At 39.3% G+C, this 24,951-nt stretch overlaps 1 protein-coding gene across 1 annotated transcript in view; it reads right to left on the bottom strand.

Annotated features, from left to right (window-relative positions):
• Nucleotides 1-24,951, bottom strand: part of LOC116735469 (meiosis inhibitor protein 1-like) — a 43,525-nt gene continuing 18,574 nt past the window's right edge. Inside the window, exons 12-21 of the mRNA XM_032587394.1 lie at nt 22,001-22,117; nt 20,864-20,974; nt 15,519-15,709; nt 15,119-15,203; nt 13,095-13,279; nt 9,183-9,264; nt 8,908-9,014; nt 7,217-7,348; nt 1,433-1,545; nt 1-416 (exon numbers count right to left, since the gene is read on the bottom strand). Coding sequence (XP_032443285.1) covers nt 362-416; nt 1,433-1,545; nt 7,217-7,348; nt 8,908-9,014; nt 9,183-9,264; nt 13,095-13,279; nt 15,119-15,203; nt 15,519-15,709; nt 20,864-20,974; nt 22,001-22,117 — 1,178 coding nt within the window. The 3' untranslated portion in view covers nt 1-361. The remainder of the gene's footprint in view (nt 417-1,432; nt 1,546-7,216; nt 7,349-8,907; nt 9,015-9,182; nt 9,265-13,094; nt 13,280-15,118; nt 15,204-15,518; nt 15,710-20,863; nt 20,975-22,000; nt 22,118-24,951) is intronic.

Genomic DNA, 24,951 nt, shown 5'->3' with positions numbered 1-24,951 from the left:
TAGCAGTCAGTCTTGAACAACAGCAGCGGTGGTTTAATTGTCTTCTAAGAACGCCCAAACAACAATCCACCAGCAGCAAATACAACAAATGTTGCAGAAAAACATCACCAAGGACATATTTTGTTCTAAAATGACATTTCTTGCTCTCTCAGGAGCGACACCAACATCTGCTCCTTTTTGGCAGCGAAGGCCTTCCTCTCTGCACAGACAATGTCAGATCGTTTTTTTTTTTTTTCCTCTCCTTTCAACAAAAACCTTCATCGTAATCTGCTGAGCGGCTGTTAGATAAATGATGTATGGTGAGGAACGCAGCCAGAAAGAAGAAAGAAAGAGATTTAGAAATAAAAAAGATAACAGAAAATCAGGCTGTTTTCAGAGAGAACTCGGACATACAGAGGGAGACATCTCCGACGTTTCTGACGGGATGAGTTAAGGGTCAATGAAGAGGGTGAAGGCTTGGATGTGAATAATTTAGCAGCAAACACTTTAAACAAGAAACAACTTTCTCCAAAATGAACTCACAGTTACTTATTTAAGTAGATATTCTGTCACAGATCATAGAATTTAACTTATTGTGAATCCTTTGGATTCTTTTATCGTGGGTCAGATTTCCTTAGTACAGCAGCAAAACGAATCATGAGGTTAAAATCGATATTGGAAAGTCTGTAGAGATACAGCTAAAAAAAAATTATGAAAAAGTTCAATATTTATTGTCCCTCATTTCAGAAAGTGAAACTCATATTACAGACTTATCATACAAAGTCAAATATTTCCAGCCTTCATTTTTTTTATTTGTAAATTTTGATAATTATAGCCTATAGATACTCAAAAGCCAAAATTCAATATCAAAAAAATTCAAAAGTTTAAAAAAACCACCCCTCAAAAGCGGCTGACCTTCAGATTTTAGATGAATTTCTATTCCACCACACCGGAATCGAACGAATGGCTCATTACCAGACGTATCGAATCTATATGAGTTTTACTTTCTGAAAATATTGAAGTTTTTTTATGACATTCTAATTTTTTGTGCTGTAGCTGTCTCAGAATAATAGTCAAAAAAAGAAATAAACATCATATCTGTGATGGTATGTGTTAGAAAAAGTGCTGACGAATTAGATAACATAGCCGATTATGTTGAAAAAATTCAACAAACATTAAAGAAACTTCTAGAAAAATCAACTAAATGGAAGTGTGTAGACATAAACACATGTCTAATTTGAGCATATAACTGGTATTTATGCTTTTAATTCAATTCAAAAATACTTTCTTGATCCCAAAATGAAATTAAATGTTGTAACTCATATATTACAGAAATAATCAGGGTCTCGTTTAGGAGTTTTGCAGGTTGTGTGTAAGGAAGCGTTTACCACCTACTAGATTGTCTGACTGTGTTTGATGTGAACGAGTTCGATTCACTTCAGGCTACGGATACAAAACGTTGGACACGCTGCAGTTCTCAGCAGATGTCTGTGGTCCGAGCGACTCCACCATTTTTCTCACTCTCAGCTTGTGGTCCTCTGTAGGAAGTGGAACGTTGCTCTGGATCTAAAAGAACGACATGATCTCAAGTTTAAAGCCAGGTTAGACCAGTGACATTAACAGACCTTTGAAGACAGAGATCCTCTTTAACTCGGAGATTCATTGAGGACAGGAAAGTTGAACTGAGCTTAGAGGAGGACACGGCCAGAGCTACAATGATCAAAGCGTGGCAATGTGCTAGAATGGCCCAGTCAAAGTTCACTTGAAAATTGATTCTTTTATATTTTTACTTAAAAATTTATTGGGAAACCACATATTCTTTTCTTTCACTATTACCCTCTACTTGGTGTCGGTTTGTTGCTGTAACCTGAGATGATGTGGAAACGTTGTGTGGCACAAAATTGGTGTCAAACGTTTGTGCAGCAAAATGTTTTGTTTGTGCCGCTATCATTTTAAAGATATTAAGAAATGATTCCAGAGGTCATGAAAGATCAACCAGCCCCTTCTTCAAATCAGATGAAATTGGTGTCAATCAACTCGGCTATGTTTGTGGCGGTTTGTGCAGCAAAGGTTTTTGTTTGTGCTGCTTTGGCTTTTAAGATATTAATGAAAGTTTAAAGGTCAAAAAGTCGACCAGCCCCCACACTTTTACAAAATCAAAATTACCTTTAACGTTTTATGAATATTTTCAAAGCCAAAGCAGCACAAACCAGCACAAATGTAGTCGAGTTGATTGGCACCAAATTATTTGATTTGAAGAACGTAGGGGGGGCTGGTTGACCTTTCATGACCTGTAGAAACATTTCTTAATATCTTTAAAATGATAGAGGCACAAACAAAACATTTTGCAGCACAAACGTTTGACACCAATTTAGTCTGATTTGAAGAAGGTGCAGGGCCAACTTCACTCAGGTTCTCCACCTCCCAACATGAAGCTGATGTAACAAACTGGTTTGTGTGTTTTGTACTAGTTGCTGAAAACAGAACTGAGGCTTTTAAACATCACTTGGAATAACAGGCTGCCTTCCTAAACTGTCTGCACTCATTAAATATTAAACCTTTCATAAAACAAAAACTGATTATATCATCGTAGGTTAGCAGAAATAAAAAACACTAAAACACTGCTTATATAACGGCTCTTTTTGTCCGACTCTAAAAGACGGTGATTAGAGGGGAAACGATTTTTTAAATCACATGTTCTGGGTTTTAATCTGGTCAGATGTTCAAAAGCAAGGAAGAAAAAGAAAGGAAGATTAAAGCTACATCATATCATTTTGAGTGAGAAACAGATGGAGGAAGCAAAGGAAATCAGAGTAGAAGTAAAGGCAAGAAGGTGAAAAATCACCAAATGTATCCAACAAATGAAACAAATAGAGATTTGAGTGAAAATCTTTCAAGCGCTATCACTTTGATAAAGCCAAACGTGCTGCCAAAGACGAGGCATTTGACCAATCAAAGTGGCCCATTAGCCATATGGAAACACACACTGACTATGAGGCTCCGTAGTTTTCCAGTGAAGACTGGTAAACAACCCAGAGTTAAACTGGTAAATGTCCTCAAAGCATGCAGACACACAGGTGAATGATATGCCACGGCTCAAAGCAATCATTTGGTTCCACATCCATCATTGGTGAACACAATGTACTGTGAAGCTTAATGTGTGTCAGTTTTAACTAACGGAGATAGCAGCGGAAAACATCAAACGAGCTGTGAGGGCAGAATCTGATCAATCAAAGCTTTTGGAAATATAAACATGTATTTAAAGGAACAGTACGCAAATGAACAGACAGACTGACACATTTCATGACTCACTGGGGCACTGGGAGCTGCTCCAGTGAATGTGCCATCATGCCATCATTCTGTCACTCTTGTACTCTGAGCTCTTTACTGAATACCAAATGCAGTTCTGGTCATTTCTGATTCAGATTCAATCTATTCGACCTGACGCCGTCTGCGTTTTGTAAGGTGCTCAAGCAATCCCAGCAGGCCTTGCTGTAAAGCTGACAAGGATGACAACGAGGACGCGTGTGTTTAGGCGGCACATTTTTAGCGAGGATAATCTGAGTGACGTGGCAAAACGACACCAACTGCGGTGGACGTTCGTGTCAGAACCGGGATGACAACAGAGCAGAGAAACTCTAACAATATAGGAAAATGATACAATTAAATTGTTTGTGTCTACCAAACATTAGAGTTGCACCGATAAGATACTAATATCTCTATCGGTACCGATATTGAACAAAATTCAGTCTAATTCTATCCTTTGTGCTCTCAGCGACGCCAGGGTTTATTGTTTATTTTACATTATATTTAGATAACCTAATTGCTCTTTCTGAACCATTTAAAAGAAGGTTTGTTGCAGTTTATTTTTTACATGTTTGACCAAGTTAGTCAACCTGTTGTCTGAGTTTCTTTATTATTTTACATTGGCTGTTTACTCCTATCTGAACAGACTGAACAAATCAAAGTTGTATTGTTTTTACATGTTTGACCAAGCGTATGAAGCTAGTGGTGCATGTGTTGCACCGGTGCAGTTATCGAATACATTTGTACAACCAACCAGTACATTTATGTCTGTATTTTAAAAAAATAAAAGAAGAAACGTTTTAAGTCATTTCAGCTCTATTTTTCTGAATCGGATCAGTACAAAAGCTCATAAATCTATGTCAGTATCAGAAGGTGAAAAAGTGGACAGGTGCATCCCTAATTGATTTATATTTATCCAGATTGAAATCATAAAGTGTGAGGCTTTTATGTTAACTAAAGATGCAGTGAGAAAATTGGCTAGTGACCAAAATAATGTACTTCTTGTGCATCTTCTTTTGTTTGCAACAAAATGTGCACAAAGAGCCAAACAAAGGTTCTAGCTGATTTTATACAGGAAGAAAAAGAAAATGTAATTTATTCCTTTGCAAATTTGTTCAGTTTCCAGTTTAATGGCACACATCTCTATGGCAAATCGGACGCCTGCTGTGGACATAACCGCATCATTATTTTTCATAAATGTAATCATACTTCAGAAGACCCTTTTCAACATCATTTGGTTTTTTGACATGTTTGCATCGTTATCGACAGAGTTATTCTGAAAAGCTGATTACCTGCGACACGCTGCTCAGGTAATTACCGCCCCATTGTGATAATTAGGCCCGAGCAGCAAAGCGCTGCGAAGGCCTATTGTATCTGTACTGTTTCTTATTATTATTCTTCTTACGATTCTGCCCCCCTCTTCGTGTGCCTTTTTGGGGGCTTTATCATATTCAAAAACTCACCAAACTTGGCGGAAGCGACTAGGCGGTTTAAAAATTTTGAATTTTAAGGTCGCCGCAAAAATCGCAAAAAAAATTGCTCAACGGCGGCAACTAGCAATTTTCAAAAGACCCATTGCTATTCACTTACTTCATCGTAGAGACTTGAAATTCGGTACAGTTGTAGAGCTCACTAAGACGCTCAGAATTTACAAGTAATGTCATAGTGCAAGTATCGCAGGAAGTCGGCCATGTTGGATTGAAGGTCCATTTCGGACCCTGATTTGGCCGTTTACAGCCTTCGTATTTGATCGAACTCCTCCTAGGGATTTCGATTGATCGGCTTCAAACTCGGTCAGTCTGATCATAAGGCATGTCTGATTTAAAGTTATCAAATTGGTGAGTTTTGGAGCATGTTGAAGGGGGGTTAGCAGGGGTCAAAGTTCACCTACACGCCATGAAACAAAAACCTCTTATATTTCCTATACAAAAACACATAGAGGGACCAAACTTTCAGTGATTGATCGACATCGGGTGTCCTAAAATACCCTGCAGTGAAATTTTTTTTTTATGTAGGCCACGCCCCCTGAGAGCAGGAAGTGTAATGTTTTACTGTGAACGGTCGCTATCTTAGCCCTTTGACCTAATCAACATGAAACTGTGTCCAGAGACAGAAGACATGTTGGTGTGTTGTGGATTCCAACCCCGACCTGCTGCGATGAAGCAGGTGGGCGTGGCGGCGTTGCGAACGCCATCGAATTTCGTTTGGCTCTGAATTCCACAGTTTCGGGGTGAGCTGCTCCAAACTCACTAGGATGGATCCTTATCCATCCCCGAACAGGAATCCATAGCGATATTTGGTGGGCGTGGCCTAATTTTTCTATAGCGACCCCTAGAGTATTTTAAATGAACAGCCCCAGGCCATGCTTTATCCTAGAATTACGAAACTTGGTACATATGTGTATCTTGTCAGGACGTACAAAAAAGTCTCTTGGAGCCATGCTCTAAACCCAACAGGAAGTCGGCCATTTTAGATTGAAGTTCATTTGACCTCGATTTTGACATTTAGAGCCTTCGTATTTGATCGAACTCCTCCTTGGGATTTCGATTGATCGGCTTCAAAGTCGGTCAGTCTGATCATAAGGCATGTCTGATTTAAAGTTATCAAATTGGTGACATTTGAACAGGTGGAAGGGGGGTTAGCAAGGCTCAAAGATCCCCTGTGATTGACTGTGTAATACAAAGGGCTTTGTCATGTGTAGGGCAATGCTGCCCTCTGGTGTCGAATTACTGAAATAATGAAACTATTTCAGTAATTTCAGTAAATCGACACCAGAGGGCAGCATTGCCCTACGGAATGACAGTTCAGTGTTGAATTAAAGAGGAAAAAATTAAATAATTTGTAATTCTAACACAAAAACTGACAGAGACACCAAAGTTTGAGTTATTGATCATCCTCGGGTGTAGAATAATATCCAATGGTCAAATGATGACATCACGTAGGCCACGCCCTCTGACAACAGGAAGTCTTGTATTTTACTGTGAACGGTCGATAGCTTCTGCACCAAACTTTGCACGAGTGACCCTGGTGGGATCCTTGACGACCCTATGTCATCATATTATGACGTCATCTAAGCCCCGCCCCCTCGGAACAGGAAGTGCCGTTTTTTTCCTTGGAAAGTTCCATTTATGGCTCTCTTGACCTAATCAAGATGATTCGGATGATGAGCTCTGTCAATGCTCGCTGCTGGCTCAACCGTGTGGGCGTGGCCAAATGGCGAATATCAGTCCCTCGCCATATGCATACGTTTGGCTCTAATTCACACATAGATCATCCGATTGGCGCCAAAGTGGATATGCATGACCTTTGTTCACCTCTAAAGAGCCCAACGGGTTTGAAATGTAATTTGACTCCACTGCGCCCCCTAAGTTCATACATCGGCTGTATCTCCTCGACGCATCGACCGATCTGCACCAGATTTTTTGACAGTCGTCGTGAAGCGCTGCCGAACGCATTAACGCGTATCGCCCGGTGGACGGGCGGGGAAAATGCGCGACAGCTTCTGCGGCGGCTAGCGGGCGGCAGTGCTGGAAACTGCGGCAGAGCTTCTGCGGTGGGGAGCGGGCTGCGGCTCTGGAAAACGCGCGAGAGCTTCTGCGGTGGCCGGAACCCCCGCGGTGGCCAATAGGCCGGAGCGGCGCTTGCTGCGAGGGCCGCCCGAGGCTGCTTGCAGCTTTAATTCGGTTTTGCAATTAGATTGCACGAACATTAACCCGTAATCACTGCCCTCAGATTAGTTTTGATCTTTCCATAAATCTGCACTCATAAATTACGTGAAACACCCAGAGGCAATAAACTGTATATTTCTGCTGGCCGACGACGCGCTGCTGCTTTGAGGGGAACGTTCCACGGTGAGAAAATGGCGGTCTATAACGGTTCCACCTGTTTGGATTCTGTCAGAATCCTCACAATATTTGTGCACACGGCTCACCTGTGCAAGAAGCAACCTTAGTGCCCGTGCCGCCTCGTGGTTGAGCTCCTTTATCCCACTCCTCTCCACGGTATCAATCACACGGAGCAGGTCCGGCTCCCACAGGACCGCTGTGCTGCCGTACTGCAACAACTGCAAACAAGGCACACAATCAGAAAACCCTCCAGAAAAATAGAAATGCACAACCCTCCGCAGGCACAGCAAGAGAATGAGGTTTCGGATTGTGAAGAACTGAGTCGTCTCTGAAACATACAGGCAATCATATGTTAGTTAAAGTTTCATTAAATGTACATTAGGGTGGGATTTAAAAATAGTGGCCATCTTGTCTTGCATATATTACAACACAAAATGCATTAAATTAGGCTCTTGTTTTTTTGGTTTTTTTACCACAGAACAAAGTCCTTTGAAACTGGTCATGGTTCCATGCAGCAGATTGAATGTGACACTAATTAACACCATAAGGACTAAAGGACCTAAACAATCCTGGTAGGTGGCACTTTTGCAATGTTGCATACTATTTATTCAAGATGGTAACCATAAAAACGGTGAGTTATCTTAGCTACTGAGCCTGTTGGGTCCAAAAGCATGTGTTACACCAAGCCGTAAAATTAGCCTTTTTCTTTTATTTGCAAAAGCCGTTTTGAGTCTATTCTGTAGGATTAGCTTATATTATTCATGTTAACTTGAATGGTTAACATGAATAACCATTCATGTTAACCATTCATGGAATTCTGGATATGGAATTCTTCTTTTGCACTTTGGTCACTCCTCAGGTCATGATTTTATTTGTATTATTCCTTCTGCGTTGCAAGGGTAACGCTCAGAAGGAACACGCCAAATGTCACGGTCAGACAGTGGAAAAGTTGGGGACTGTCCCGTCAGACCGTCAGTTCCCGAAACCACACACAAAGAAACCTTGTAAAAGCGGGACAGTGTACAGACTAAAAAATTTCTGGGGTAAAAAATTATCCCGTCTCTTAAGACCACGGAAAAGATACGTGTGCTATTTCAAGAAAGTACTTGAAAATGTTATTTGGACTTTAAATATACTGAAAACATGTTATTGCAAAAATAAAGTTTATTGGGCGTGCTGTGGTGGCGTAGGGGTTAGCGCGACCCATATTTGGAGGCCTTGAGGCCTCGACGCGGCCATCGCGGGTTTGACTCCCGAACCCGACAATATTTGCCGCATGTCTTCCCCCCTCTCCTTCCCTGTTTCCTGTCAGCCTACTGTCATATAAGGGACACTAGAGCCCACAAAAGACCCCCTGTAGGGGTAAAAAAAAATAAAACTAAAGTTTATAAAAATATGCAACACTGGCCACAGCTTTTTGAAAAATGTGCCGCAAAATCAGTAATTTTAGGCCGCTACAATCACAAAAAAACTTTGCAGTATCCTGGTGAGACTGCAAAGCGAACAATTAAGATGACACTTTATTTTACCAAATCAATCAAATCATGACAGAAATCTCAGATGCATTGGTTTGTTTCAGGACTAGAGATATCTAGTGGTTCCAACTATTCTTTCCCAGCAATATCTGAATGAAACATTCAAGACTTTTTCTGTAGTTCTCTTGCATTAACCTACATAACACGAAATTCATCCTTTACTCTGGTTATGTAAACACGTTTACATTACGATACACATTAAATTTTCATGATCAGAGAAGCGTTTGTGGGAAATATCTTACAAGTGTGATGAGTCTGAGAAGAGCGGGGTGCAGAAGGCATTTCTCTCCTGAGCTGAAATTGCAGTAGAGGAGGAACTGAGACCAAGGCTGACACACTACCTGCTTGGCTAATTAAAACAGGAGACAAACCCAAAAAAAAGGAAAATGAAAATTCACAGTCCAAACACAGAAAACTAAAAGCCTAAAATGTTCTAAAGCATCAAAGATTGTAAAACGTGGTTGTGCTGCAGTGTTAACAACAGAAATTTTATATAACTATTTCAGCTGTTTTGTACCTAAATCAGGATTCTTTCTTTTAAGGAAGCCCAGGAGGGAGCTCAGACAGTTGACCGACATTCTCAGCAGCAACTCGTGTTTCTGAGAAGGAAAACATCCGCACGACCGTTTGAGAATCCAACAATACAGAACTAGAGAGCTGAAATTATGACTTATCTACTGAGAAAACTTATGTGAAATATCAACAGCTCATGTTTACAAAAAACAGTTGAGAACAAGAGACTTCAAGTTGTTACATCGTTCGACGTGTTTTTTGGGAATTTTATGGGATTGATGGACTGATGTCGAGGTAACTGTGAAGTGGAAAGAAAATGATGCAAATAATCAAAATATCTGACATAATCTGTGAATTTTTTCAGCCTTTCTGTGTTCATACTTTAAAGAACCAGCTTTCGTTACAAATCTTTTGTGCTAAGTCTTAAAGACATGTCTTTCCTCCTTATTCTGCTTTGCAAAACATCTAAACCTCAGTCAAATGCATCTATGAACATTAATTTCAAGGTCTTACAACAGACATCTGGACTTTGACTGTACCAACACATGAATACCCATTAATTTAAGTCACTTCTTGTTTTGATTAATCAATTACAATCCAAATGAAATATACTGAAGTTTGTGCCTGTATTGTGATACACTATTAAAAAAAAAGTACCAGCTATTTCTTCTAGCAATGTGGAAACAAACTGACTGGAAAATCTTTTATGAACCCAACAAAAATATTTTTTATTACCACAGTTCTTTAAGGAAACTACAGAGGTGAGGAACGGCCGCGCTCAGCACCACTTCTTAATCACAGGACCGGTCTGGACTGATGAAAGGATTCTTCTACACAAAAGGAAACGCATAAGGGAGTCGGGAACGCTCAGTCACTGCGCTCATATGTCATCTTGACAACAGTAAGAAAGTGAGGTGACAATGACAAATTGCAAGCTGCGAAGGCCTGATGTGTCTTCAGCAGTTACATTTGTCATTAGATTGCTGTGATAAGCTGTCTGGCAGATGCAGAAAGGTGCGAGTTGTTCAATCTCTGTTTCGCCAGCTCTCCTGAGAGACCGCGTTGCTGTAAAAACTCAATCGGCAGATTTTTAACAAATAGCTCAGACGGTCTTGGGTATTTAAACAGTCGTATCCTGGAAAACACAAATGTTTACAGGACAAAACAGTAGAGAGGATTTTATTCTATCCTTCAAGCAGGTAAAGCAGGGTAGCTCTTGCAAATTTTGAAAAAAATAAAATCATTTTGTTGAAGCAATACCAGTAATGTGAGCTCACTTGGGAGAAAATAAAGCAACAGATGCAGAGGGGGAAAAAAATAAATACATGCAGACGCATGTTCGCAGATGGACAGAGATGCATTCAGACAGAGTAGAGACAGCAAGATGACATGGGTGACAGTGATTGAGCAAGGTTTTAATAATGCATGCTTCTCCCACAGTACAGAAGCTGACAGGGAGCGCTACATGGCGTCCAAAATTACAGAAGTAGGCCAGGAAGATGGAGCTATAACCTAAGCTACAGTCAGAGAGGGAGAGAGACAGGAGTCAACGGGTCGGGCAGAAGGAGACAAGAGTCAGTGAAGGGAAAGGGACTGGAGCAAATCCTTCAGCAAACATGAACGGAGGGAGAAGAGAGGAGCTGTGGCGCTTTCCTTCTGCAGCTGAACCAAAGAACCAAGAGTAAAGAGAGCAAAATAGCAGAGGAGTGGTTTGGGAACTGTTACTCATATCAGCTGCAGAGCAGCAGACCACAGAGCACTGAAGCATCGCGCTACCGCTTTTATTTATTTATTTATTTACACAAAGGGGAGATAAGGAGCCAAAGGTTGGTGCGGTGCAGCACAGGCACAGTATTACAAGACACATACAGGCCTTGCGAAAGTATTTGTAGTGCTTAAAAATCTAAAGACTGTGATGTGCATTTATAGCTTCTATCATCTTTGCATTCCTAGAGACACAGTCTTCGCTTCAAAATAGCCGTGTAGTTTTTGTGAACAAATCTCATCACCAATTCAGAAATAGATAGAAATATTTTCAACTTCTGCTGATCTTTTTAAAAACAGAAGCAGGGTTTCCCACAGAAAACTTGCTAAGCCTGGCCGTAGGAGCGCTAGGGCTGTCATCCTGCGGCTCACCATGTTTTTGAGTTATTTTTTTTTTAAAGTAGACAGAAAATTTGAATATAGGACTAGGTAATTATGTCTTATTGGAAGATATTCTTAGCAATACCTAAACTCTAACTGTAAAGTCTTAAAAACGGCAAACAAACAAAAAACAACAGTTGTTTCATCCTAATTAAAGTGTCCAAAATTTGTTGATTCTTTATCCATGACTTATGACTTTATCTGCTGAACTTCTTAGCATGTAGACCAGTAAAGATCAGCAGTGGTTACAGGAACTGGTGTTTAAAAAGAAAACATACAACAAATAAACAATTCTTAGCCTGGTGGGGGCACAAGTCAGACCTGGTGGCCTGCCAGGCTTATAAAACTCTGGGGGAAACCCTGCATAAACATAGTTTAATCTGATCTATTCTATTACAGCTCTAGCTCCATGTTCTTTACTGTTCAGACTTTAACGCATTTTCACAACATCAGCATCATCCTAAAACACATGAAGACCTCTTCAAGGCCAGTCGATATCCTCTCAAACTCTTTGGTCCTGAAAGTGTTTGGTCTAACTGGCTCTGGCATTGTGGATGTTATTAATCTGCCCCTCCAAAACCAGCTCTGTTCCCTTCACTTCTAAACATGCTGAAGAAACGCAGCTTGGACTCGTCTCAACAAATGAAAACAATCGTATTTCTAAATGACCTTTTACTTAAAAAATGTAGGGAAAAGCTGTGGCCAACCAGCTGATGTCTTTTCTGGAGCAACCTACAGTAAGTTGACCTTTGACATTATTAATAACACCAGCTTGACTACAGGACTGTTAGTTAGTTAGTTAGTTGATTGTTTGGTGGTCACCTGTGGAATTGCTTTATAGTGGTTTAGATATTATCTTTTTGAACATAAACTTTAGTATATAAACCACAACATGCCAGACTGTAATAACTATAATAACATATGGGGTTCTCCAAAGCTATGTGTTGGTTCCATTTTTCTTTTGTTTTCATTTTATGATCTGTTCAACTGGGCGAATATATAAACATCTATTTAACATTTCATATAATCTCCTGTCTCTTTGATTTAAGCTGTACTGCTACTTCAAAAAATTGGAAATTTTCAAACTAAATTGCTTGAATGGCACAAACTAATTACAAACTTGTTACAAAATAACTCCTTTAAACTGAACTTTGAAAAAAAACAAACCTTGAAAAATAATCTTTTTTCAACCAATCAATGTTTCTTAAAACGACTTGTTCATCACCGTTTCTGATTTTAGACACATTTCTAAACAATGGAGGCGGTTATTGATGCTTATTTTTCCTCTTGCCTAAACTACAGTAACACACTTATCACTTGGATCAAATTCAACGGGTCCTAAGCTATTAACAAGCTCATTATTTCCATCATTTAATTTGCCCTTTGTCTTTTTATTAATGTTTTAATTTAATCATGTTTTCTGTGAAGCACTTCAGGTTCCTAATCTATGAAAGGTGCAAAATAAATAAACTTACAACATACTAGAACGTTGGTATGCAAAGTGTGACACTTTCAATTTCAATGACTAACTTTTACAGTTTGATATTCATGCAGCCCACGCTGACATTGCATTGCAATGATGATATATCCAAGACATATTGTACAGCTCTGTACTAGGAGGCAGAAGGTCATATTTAGTGTTGGCATGAACAACTTGCATATAGAATTTGAATTACAGCTTAATAATAGCGTTTAAGCACTCCTTTGCGATTGTGATATTGCTAACATGAATATTGCAAGTATGAATGTGATTCCATATGTTGTGCAGCACCTGCATAAGAAGACCGCTGAGAGTGATTAGGAGGCACTGGGCCCCCGTCGAGCCGAGTGGGTACAGCGCTCCATCTTCAGGCTCCAGAGGCCGGGGCCCGACTAGTGCAGGGCCGGTGCTCAGACACACCACTGGTGACGCCAGGTCAGCATCAAGCAAAGCCTGCAGCATCCGAAGGTAGCTGACTACAGAGGAAAATGAGAAAGTGGTAAGATAAAAAGAAAAGAAAAATGGTGCATTTCAATAAATTATTTCAGCAGTTTAATTTAGAAAGTGAAACTCATGCATTGTTTATAGATTAATGGATATGGCTTACAGCGGATGGAAAGTACCTCCATGTACTGTTCAGTGTATGCATTCAAGACTTGGCTGGGGCTCCTTTTGCATGAATTACTGCATCAGTGCAGTATTCTAATATAGTCTCTGTTTTAGAAGTGGGTAAACATATTTGGAGGCCATGAACCTCCTCGGTAATCGTATCGTTTATCATTTATTGTGAAAAACGACTGATAGAAATTTCGATTTATTGTTGCAAGAATAAATTTCATCTAATGATGTTAAATAAATAAAAAAAACTGACAGTATTGCCAGAAATTTTATTTTTACCATTTCATTCACTGTTTGTTCCAGAAGATCTGATGCATAAAGTGATGAACAAAGACAAGACAGACATGAAGAGAAAACAGCAAACATAAGTTGTAAAAGCGCAGAGTGGTACATGACTTACTGGAGGGTTGGAAAAACGTAACAGCAGCAGGAACTGAGGCAGAGTGGAAACAAGTAAAGGCAAATCAAAGCAATTTTTGAACGGATATGTGTAGGAGAGCTCAGGCAACGAGTTGAAGATGTCTGAGTGCAGAGAGAGAAAGAGAGAGGGTCTAAGGAGCAATAACCAAATCTTCAGGAGGATAAAGAGCATAAAAATCCCAAAAATTGCTACTAAAAGAGAAGAATCCAAACTAAAAGGGGCCAAACATCTGAAACACACTGACGCCATGAACACCCAGATCTACTGTAATCGCCCTGAGGAAGGAGCCCTAATTAGTGCGCACAAAAGAGGAAACTAAGACAGAGATTCAAAAAAGCAGTGCTGGAATGGCAAACATTGGGGAGCTAAAAACTGAGATAGTGAGACGAAGAGGAGGCTGAGCGAGCGGAGAGGGAGGGGAAGAGAGATCGGTGCGCAGAAGGAGGGAGCCAATAAATCACAGTGACCCTGACAGGCTACTTATTCAGCTGACAGACAGAGACACAGGAGCAGCAGGGATGATCCGTCTACGAGCGCTACAGTGGTTTGTGGGACATTTAATATGATGAGTGAGTGTGAAACGCAAGCATGGGGTTAGGAGACTCCGCTAAAGATGAAGCTTTGACAGGAAGTTTGCAGAACTTTATGTAAACTGGAGGTAAGAGAGCCAGATTAGCATCCTGTGATTCATGCAGTATGTAAAAATGTTTCATACTCTGGGAGAACTTGTGGTAACCAGACTGTATGGGAAAACATTAAAGTGTGTGTCATTAGCTGTGTCTCCATTACAAATGTGCACAAATCATTCTCGACATTCTGCTAAGGTTAAAAAAACACAACATTTTCATTTAAAAAGAGATTAAATTGAAATCACACGTGAATAAGCTGTTCGTGTGAAAAGGTCTGAAGAAATCAGCATGTTGCTGCTGTATGCAAACTGGTGTGATGAGAAAAAAATAAGTTTCCATTGCACCAATTTTGATGCCGATGGAAAAACTACATCATCATAGCGCAATTTCCTTTTTCTTGTTAATCGAAAAACCTGAATTTGGCTCGCCTCGATCTAGTGAATTTATTTTTGTAATTCCAATTTGCGTAATTTCAAAATCAATTGAAACGCAGCTGGTGAGTGGCAGGTTGCAGACATGAACAGAGGCAAAACAAAAACAAAAACACGAGTCAATCAAAAATGAATAAATTCTCCAGAAAATCACACTTAGATAAACCCTTTTTTCTGCAAGCACTAGTCTTAAAACATTAAAAACATTGTCGTTACCCAGCAAGAGATTGTCTGTGTTTCGTTTTTGGCAAAACAGTCGGTGCACAGCCGTGTCCAGACTCCAAATTACACTCTTGTGAACCTTACAAAAGAGATAAATATGAGAGAGAGGAAAAATGGAACAAAATGTAAGTGTGAGGCAATCAGAGAGTTAAGGTTAAAATCGTCATATTCAAGAATGTATTACACCTCCATTGTGAACAGAATAAAGCAGAGCAGATTTGCAGTGTGATACATATCAAATGAATGCAATTGTTCCCTATTCCACAGCCACAGACGGGTTTTTAGTCACTTTAGCTGAGTGTTGTGTGTCTCGCCCTTGACTATTTTTGTTTTGTGTGAAGTTCAGCCCCGGAGTTGTGATAAGAGCCGGGCTGAGTCGAGCTGCGGTATGTACCTGAGTGGAGTGAACGCGCTGCAAGGCAATGAGGGAGGATAGGAGAAGATGGCTGCAGCACAGCAGAGTCAAAGGAGGACAGGAGGACGGAAGGGGGGACGGAGTGGAGGAGGAAGGCGAAGTGGAGGAGGAAGAGACGACTGTCTGCAGCTGGTCCATCAGCCCACCGTTGGAGAGCAACATGGAGACCGCTGGAAAAAAGACCATTCATGGGATTTGTTATTTTATGTTATGCAGCTGCATACAGAGGTCATGTTAACTGAATATTTTTCAGTTTGTGGCCTTTTGTACTGATGGAAAAGAAAACCCATCACAAATCATTCTTTAATTTTCCCAAAGTAGAGCAATGGGGATTTTGCGATTAGACGTTTAATCCCCAAGAACATGAATAAAAACCAACAGGCCACCTGTTTGGGCCATTTGGGCACCAGAGTCATAAGTAGAGACTTTTTAGGACAATCTTTTGATTTCATCGCTCGCTTGACAAATTCTATGGCACCAATTTCACACAGCCAGACCAGCAGGGCCTTTTTCTTTGTTGTGCACTGAAAGCAAATCTAAAAGCATAATCACGGCTCCTTCATGCCATTCCAGGCTCAAGCTTAGTTCCCGGTCATTTTTAGCCATTTTTACAGAGTAAACACAAAACTTCAATTTATTGCAGATATTCCTACAATGTAACCTATCTCCAACTTCAAACTACAAGATAGCAATAAGATTTCAATCTACAAACGGTGGAAAAAGGTGATAAATTTTCTTTGGCTCCAGATGAGGCGATGCAGTGATCATTTCTAATGTCAGCCACACATGGCTGTGAGGGGAGAGTTATGTAATGCAAAAAAAAAAAAAATACAGCTTTGAGTAAAGTGAAGAATCATTTTTTTGTATATCAGCAGATTTTTTTTTTCACCTGCTATATAAAATGTGAACATTCCAAGATGAGAAAAGAAATACCTAGAATGAAATTAATGCAGATCTGAAAGGAAAGTTGTGCCTTTGTAGGCTGATCTTGACCTTCAGTACATTTTGTCTGATTGGGCGATACTTACACATGAAACTGATCATATCTACCTCTGCAAAGGTCTAAAACTCAGCCACTGTTCCCATCAGGTCACGTCTGCATGTATGTGGTCAACAATAGTCACCCCACTGTTGCCAGCTTAGCAACTTTTCATTGTGTTGTGAGATCAATGATTGAAGGTGTATTGTGACCTTATGGCTGTCATGGTGGATTGTTGAAGTGGACCCAAATGCAGCAGGCGACACACGCAGTATAGTTGAGAATACTTAATAAAACAAAAACCAGAAACCAACTTACAAAAAGGAACATCCAGAGAAGTACAAAAAAAAAAAATCAGACACGAGGAGATCACAGAGGACCATGAGGAGTAGTGAAGTAAAGAAAGAAGCGAGATGAACAGGCAAGAGGAGCTTGAATAATGAGAAGGTTGTGAGCTTGATAAAAGACCTGGGCTGATGAGCTAATTAATTGCAGGTGTGAGCAGCAAAAGTAGGAGCCAGGCTGAGGAGGGGGAAAGAGAAAGTGACACAGGAGAGCGAGGGAGAGAATATGGGGAAATAGGAATTAATTCTAACACTAAAGAATAATTAGACTAAAGAAACATGATAAACAAGAATAACTAGAAACAAGGAACATAACTAGAATCACTACGGAAGAACAGCTGTGGAAAACAGGGCAAACTAAATAGAAAAACCTAAGGGACACCAAAAAAGACAAAAATCCAAAACCAAACTCAAACAATCCCAGATCCCAACAATAACACCAGTTAAGCTCAGAATCGGCAGGTCAGACTTTTAAAAGATTATGACTGGCCAAAAAAAACTGCAACCTGTTAACCCCTACTATATTTATCTTAATAATAGGACAAATTTTGAAAACCAAAATGCTTAACATAATACAGTGGTTTAAAAACATAACAGTAGCAATTTGTACAATTACTGCTGAAAGAAAACACACTGATTGATGTAATAATGGTATTGTTTTCTGTAGGGATGCACGATATGCGACTTTTGGTTGATATCCGATATGCGGATATACTAAAACTCATTTGGCCAATAACTGATACCAATACCGATATTTATCCAGAGCTTGTAGAATGGACTCCTGGTGAGGTTTTTAACTGTTCTCTCGCTTTTCCTTTTGGCCACCATAAACTCATCGCATGGTCGGAATGGTGGTTCTTAAGATGGTTAATTAGGTTCAAAGTGTTTGAGGACGTCGTTGTTGCTCCTCCTCGCATCAGTGATGCTGAGCTTTCATTGCAAATAGCAGTTCTGCTGTCAGCTTCTGACACTTTAAAAAAACTTCCACATTGCTGACATTTCCACCTGGACACTTAGTCAAGACGTTGTGCTGTGCTGCAGTCTTCATTGTCACTGGTTTGCCATATAAAAACACCATTTCTACTGGTTATTTTCACGGAATGGCAGATATTAAATAAAATTTTACATCTAATATTGATCGATACCAACACCATGCCGATAATATTGTGCATCCCTAGTTATCTGAACTATTTTCTTATTGTTATTTTGATGCCCCTGTACAATGAACCATTTTATAGTTCTGTCCTTTATAAACTGTAACAAGCTGATTGTAGAAGGCTAGTTGAGCTAAGAGTAATTTCAAAATAGTGTTACGTTAACGGAGAGAGAGAGCAGTTTCTCTAAAATAAAAGAGGTTACTCCTGCTGTTTTTCTGGGATGTCATCAATAGGACTGTGAATCCTTGGAAAGTTATGATGACATCTTTTTGCAGCCCTTTGCAGCGTACATTGATACGGTCAGCTGACCCATTTTTAGTTTTTACATCGCCTAGGCTTATCAAAACTGATGCCGCAGCAAATCTGGGCTGAAGTCACAGAAAACATGGTCCAGCAGTAAAGTGGTGTGTGTATGGGTTAGCTTCATCCTGGCAGAAGATTTCCATTTCACAAACAGGAATCTGGTAGGACCCCCGCGCGCCGCACCATCGGCTCAAACACTCAGTGGCCTCAGGCTGAAACAACTGAACTCACCACACATGAAGCAGCAGCAGAGAGAGAAAACAGGCAGGCTGCAGCAGCAGAAGCACTAATACAGAAAAATACTCCTGGCATAATAAGACTTTCCTTCCCATCTGAATCCCTGCTCTCTTGCTGCCAAGCGCCACCTTATTAACCACAACGCAGCTCATTGCTGACCTCTGCTGAGTTTTTTTCTTTTCCATGGGGGCATGAGCAGGAAAATTCAACTTGTGTAACCAATCACATCAAATGGTGTGTGTGTGTGTGTGTATGTGGAATTTTGTTCAGATATTTGTTTTGTCTTGGATTTCAGTGAAGACATTTTTTTTATTTGGGTTGTTTGGATTCCTGTGCGAGTCTGAGCAGAGAACAAAACTGCAAACAAAGTTTTGCAGTTCATCTGCAAATCAAATAAAAACAAAAAAAATATTCAGAGCTGAGGCACTAATTACTTTTTGTCTGACTGGGTTTTGGGAAATTGCTAACAAAATGTTTTTGTTCCATAATCATCATGCAGCGATTGATGATAATCCAAAAAGCTTGTTTTGACTAATTTGATGTTTATTTCTGCTGGACCGTTTGTCAGAAAGGGTTAGGATTTAGAATATGCCGCATAAAAAATAAAAAAAAAACACCCAAATTTTTATTTTTGTTCAATAATGCATGAGCCGAATCAAATTGTGGTATGTAAATTTTCAGTTTATCTGTTTTTGGGAGATAAGTCACATTTTTATTTATTCATTTAAATTTTAAATAGGAGCTTTTTTTCAGTTCCTGTGGAATGCCAGAAATTAATCAACATGATTCTGTGTGAGCAACTAAATTTGTTCTCGCTGTTCATGACAAGTAGAGATCGGCAGGTTTTGGTGCAATTTTATCAACATCACTCTGGATAACTAGCAAAAGAAAAAGAAGAAAAAGTCAGTATCAGAGTTAGGGACGCATGTAACACGGGGGGAAAAAAAGCATTTTCACCATTTAGTCTTTTGTAACATTTGTGTCTAATGCAGGCATGTAATGCAGTAAGAGTTTATCAATCATATAGCAACATGTTTGATAAGTTAAATAATAATTTAAACATTTCTGGATATAGTGTCATTTCTTTATTGATCCTATGTAATGTTGTGAAAACACAATTTTTGGTTTTCATTATCTGGAAGCTATAGTCATCAAAATGACAAGCAATAAAGTATTTAACGTTTAAGGAATCTATATAATAAATGGGATCTGAAATGAGTGAAAGCAAAATTTGAAATTTTTCTCATTTTTCACATTTTCTGAGGTGTAATAATGAAATGATGAAACCCTATCAGACAGATGGCAGAGAAATTTATTAAGTAGAGTTTAGACTCTTGATATGAATATCATAACTAGGAAAAAAGCCTTAACATTTCATAACTTTGAATTAAAACCATGCTGGACATTAAGCTTCAAAATGCAAGATGAAGAAACAAGAGCAAAAAAAACAGCAGGGCGATTAATTTATTGAAACCCATACTTGATCAACCATTAAACAAAACAAAAAACAAACAAAAAAATATATATATATAGAATTTAAAGCGTTAAAAAAGGACTCAGTAGTTGCTGTACTGCAATAAGAATAAACTAATTACTATGTACTATGCATTCATGGTCTACACCTGTAATATATTCAGTGACATTTGTTTAATGCAGCATGAAAAGTTTTATAAGGTAAAAAGGTGGTAATGTGGTCTGGGTTTTAAACTATAACTAAGTTTTACTATCAAACAGCAGAAACTGACCAGAAGCAACTTTTTTGTTGCTTAGAAGAGAAAAAATATAGGATTGTATTTTTTGTTATCTGTGGTCTTTGTTTGCTGTGAGCCCAAAACAGAAAAGCAGCGAGACTTTTTAATTATTTTTTCATTTATCACAAGTCATAGCTTAAATTGCAACATTTACTAACATTGCTACATCACTTTTACATTCCATAACAACCCCTTGAATCAGCTAAGAAGATTAAAATGATTCAGTGCAACAATCCTTCCATGTTTAAAGACAGAAAGTCTTTTTTCCACATTCCCATCGGGGATTCACGACAGTGTGAATCCCTAACGAGTATAATGCCATAATTTATCTACGCTATTTTTTTTCTCTTGCTGCTATTTCGTTTTTGGAGCTCTAATTATTAACCTTGTTAGACGCCACCAGTACCGAATGCGAATAATTCCTTCCTCAGTCTTAACGTTTTGATCAGGGGTAAAAAAAAAAAAAAACAGGCAGCGCTTTTAAATGATGCGACGTCAAGAACAACAGCAACAGAAATAAATGGGAGCCGACTCAAACAGAAAGGTGCCTCACCTCGGTCACTGCTGTGTGCTGGGGACAGACTCAGGCAGCACTGCAAGAAGTTGAAGGCAGGCAGCAGGCTCTCTGTGTTAGTAGGCTTCAGCATCCCAGCGAGGCTACTCACTGACACAAACACACACACACACATCAACAAAATTAATTAAGTTCTTATAGGCCAAGTAGCTTAATGAGTGTGTTAATCCTCTGTAACAAAATCTGCAATTTTAAAAGTAATCATATTTGTTACACAAACACAACAATCAAATACATGTCAAAGAAAAATAAAAACAATAAAACACACCATGTGTAACATACTTTGTGGCAAAGAGGGCCGTGTTAGCACCAGTGTTTAAAAACTGACTCTACCCCTTTGGTCACATTTTGTCATGTGACAACCACACACTTTCCGCATATATTTTTCCCCGATGGTTTCCTCGAGTCAATGAGTCAATCTCGAGAAAACAAACTTTGCTGTCTTGAGATTCTGACATGATTGGTGTGTGTTAATCTCGATTTCATTGTTTAAGTGCATGCCGCTGTGCATGCTACCTCGAGAAAGCCATCGGGAAATGAACTCGTTTCATGAATTCATTGAAACTAACAAAGTGCGTTAATCGAGAAGGATATGCGGAGAACATTTGCTCTTGGCTTTTGTAACACAACACCAACAAAAGCGCAACTTTGAATTTTGCCTTCAGACAGAGACGCATTTGTATCCAAAGTAGGGTACTGAAAATTAACATCGATGCGATAATCGTCAACATTTTTGTAACCGTGGCAACTTTCTTTGAAAGCAAAAGTTTCATTCTAACAAAGTACAGAAAAATCCAACCAATTCCATAAAATCCTAATAAACTACTATAAAAATTGCGATTATGACACAGCAAAATGTGAGAAAGTAAAAGAAGAACATTATAAACTTTATTTCCTGATGTACTATACACTTATGCTTCCATAATCTATTAAAATAAACTAGTTTAGTATCTCTTCTGCTGTATTTCTCGGAACGTTCCTCTGAACGGGGAACGTTCTCCAAAATGTTTTGCTGGGCTTTCATGAAGCGTTACATCGAAAGTAGGGAGTTAGACGACGCAGACGGGCTACGTAAATGTGACAAAGGGAGTTATTAACGCTACATTTCCATCTCACCGTGATAGAGCAGCTTGAAACACACTCCCTCCATGTTACTGTAGATGGAGGGTGAAGGCGGGTCACTGGCCTGCGTCAGACAAAGCAGCTTCAGCACCACGGGGAGCGAGCTGGCCGCTTGACAAAGACGGGGAAAAAACATAAAAGCATAAAAATAACGAGAAAGCGGTGTACTGTGTGAGAAAGACAAGAGACCAGTGTAGACTTCCACTTCTCATCTAGAATTAGCATAAACTCATTATTTAGCCCAAAGGATGTTCTCAGAGCATTTGTCAAAGCCAAAAAGACAGAATATGGCTTTAAACTAACATAGCTTAGTTTGGAGAAAACTCCTAAATTCACATCTGGATCTAATCACGTTTTGGTTTGCAGCCAAAATGCTGGGAAGAATCGAGCAAAGTAAATACTTTGCATCCCAATCCAGGGAGGAAGAAGGAATCGAAGAGATGAGAAAACAAAGCGGTTACACAGAAAAGACCAGCAGTCTTTTTTTTTTCTTTATTGCTGGAGTGCATTGCACTAAAATATCTCCCCTGGAGATGCTGCCACATGGAAGCTAATATAGAGCGTGTATTAATGCAAATTACATTGAACTGTACTTGAACATGTGCAAAGATAGCCATCTTTAATTCCCTGCAGACGCTAAACGAGCAGAGAGAAGTCAGAGGCTGACCGCAGCAACAGTTGCTGAAGCCCCGGCTGGCCTGCTGCCGTTTCTGCCCTTCAGCTGTTCTCATTAACCTGGTCAAATAAACTCCACGGTGAAATCATCTCAGGGCGCTGTACGTATCTGTTATACTTCCACACAACCGAAGCTTAAACGATGAAAAAATTTTTGTTTTTTTATTGAATAAACATTAGCGTTTCGTAAGCGCCTCCTATATGATCGTTTTTGCTTGAATTTCTAATTGATGCCTCATTAAGATTCAAATCGTGTCTTGTTATTTTGTTGTTCACAAAACAACACGAGAAGATTCCTGCTCCAGTGATGCAGAGACCAGTTGCGGAGGCTCGCTGAAATGTCAAGGAGGTGTGCGCTTAATTAGAATTACCTTCTCCGCAGCATCAGCTTGCCTACACAAAGTTTGTTTTCTGTATTTGGAAATCAGTAATTCAGAGAAAACGCACGGCCTCTGTCGGTAATGCAATGAAAATATGAGCGGAGCAGACTCGTATCAAACAGATCTGACCCGTTACTTGGTAGCTTCTGTTGAGTGCTTGATGTGACCCACTGTTGTCAACCTAACGACGAGGTTATGCTGTTTAAACAGTGAATCTGAAGCTATTTTTCCAAATAAACAATGTGCACAAAAAATAAAAATCTCAGCCCTGAAGGCAGACCAATACTAAAATTGAAGAAACTAAATCAATATGGCAGTTCTATCTAGGTAAACAAGTGTGTTACATCACACTGGCTTTGCTGTCAGAGGGGACTCCATGCTACATAAATGAAATTGATTATTGTCTGGTCCGACGGTAGTCAAGAAAGACTTCAAGAAAATCATTTTAATTAATTTATTCACGTTTTCAGAAGAGACTTCTGCTTTTTTCCCCCCTTCTAACAGCTGAGGCTTGAATAAAAGCGAAACAACTTAAATGTTGACTTTACACAATATGGCTTCTTGGGCTGCTTTTTCCCCAGCGTTATTGTTAATACTAAAAATATCAACGAGCGTGTCTGAGGAGCTCAATAATGTTCTTTCCATAGTTACATACACTGTAAAGACAAAATGTTTGTTATTTTACTGTGACATTAAATCAGACTAAACTTGAGATTACCGAGATGATGGCAGCAGGTTTTATGAGTGCAAATAAGACTTATGATTCTACGTTTTCATTAATAGCTTTGTTATTAATTACACTCCAATACTCTTCAAAGCGTTATGGAAGAATATATGTTACAAACTCTATTTAAAAACAGCCACAAACACCTGCTACATAATATTTTAGTAAAGCATTTGGACTTAAAACTTTGAATTAATCTTAACTCTGTGTCTATTTTAAATGTTTTCTAATAACCTATTTAAAAGATACAAGAGAGAATACAGCATAAATGTACCTGAAAACACCTTAAGAAACATTGTATCCTATCTTAAAGCATAATTTGCCACTATTTGTAAAGAAAACTCTTGCCAGGGAAAATTATCCCATAAACATAATTCAGCGCAGCTACTTTTTTTTAAAGACTTTTCTTAGATTTGAAAATAATTAAACAAAGTGCTTTCCATTAAGCTTTGCAAAAACACGCCGTGCCAAACTAACCTATTAAACCTTCGAGATCACTTTACAGCTCTGCTGCTGTCTCGGCAGGGCTCAGTTGTAAGTTGGCGTGTGGGTGTGTGTGTGTGTGTGTGTGTGTGTGTGTATTTTTCTCTCCAGCAGCCGCCACTCTACTTTTCATTACACGACTGGCATAGTGCTTTAAAACTGCAGCTCAAGTTCATAGAATATCTGATAAGTCAAAGCTCAGTGGTGTCCTAAAGTCGGTGATCAAGAGTCGATGTTTTAGTCCTCTCTCTGACTCAACACCTGAATCCAATGATGGTTCATTACTCTGCAGAGCTTGGACATTTGAAGTCGAACCATTTGAGTCAGCTGTGTCGGAGCTGAGGTAAGGTTTTTATTTTAATTTCCGACCTTACAGACACCTTTCCAGTTTTTATTCTCACATGCACTTCACGCCACCCTTTTAATTATTTCAGAAAGTTTTGTGACCCGTGTGTCTTTGGGGTCACATTTCTGTATGGCAACCCAAATGCTGTCACACCCACCTTTGTTTTCTGTCTTAAATGTGATGTTTACCTACAAAGGTTGTGTTTCATTGGCCATATAATTATAATTCAAATTCAATTGAATTACAAAAGTAAATTTGCTTAACGGAAACATGGCAACTCACGTTTATCGACAGAAAAAAATTCTGTCGCTGGGAGGAAGAGGTTTTTCGGCTGTAT

The sequence above is a fragment of the Xiphophorus hellerii genome, chromosome 16, assembly GCF_003331165.1.
Source record: "Xiphophorus hellerii strain 12219 chromosome 16, Xiphophorus_hellerii-4.1, whole genome shotgun sequence".
Lineage (NCBI taxonomy): Eukaryota > Metazoa > Chordata > Actinopteri > Cyprinodontiformes > Poeciliidae > Xiphophorus > Xiphophorus hellerii.
Note: the sequence above shows the minus strand (reverse complement) of the source record. Positions and strands in the feature narration are given on the sequence as shown.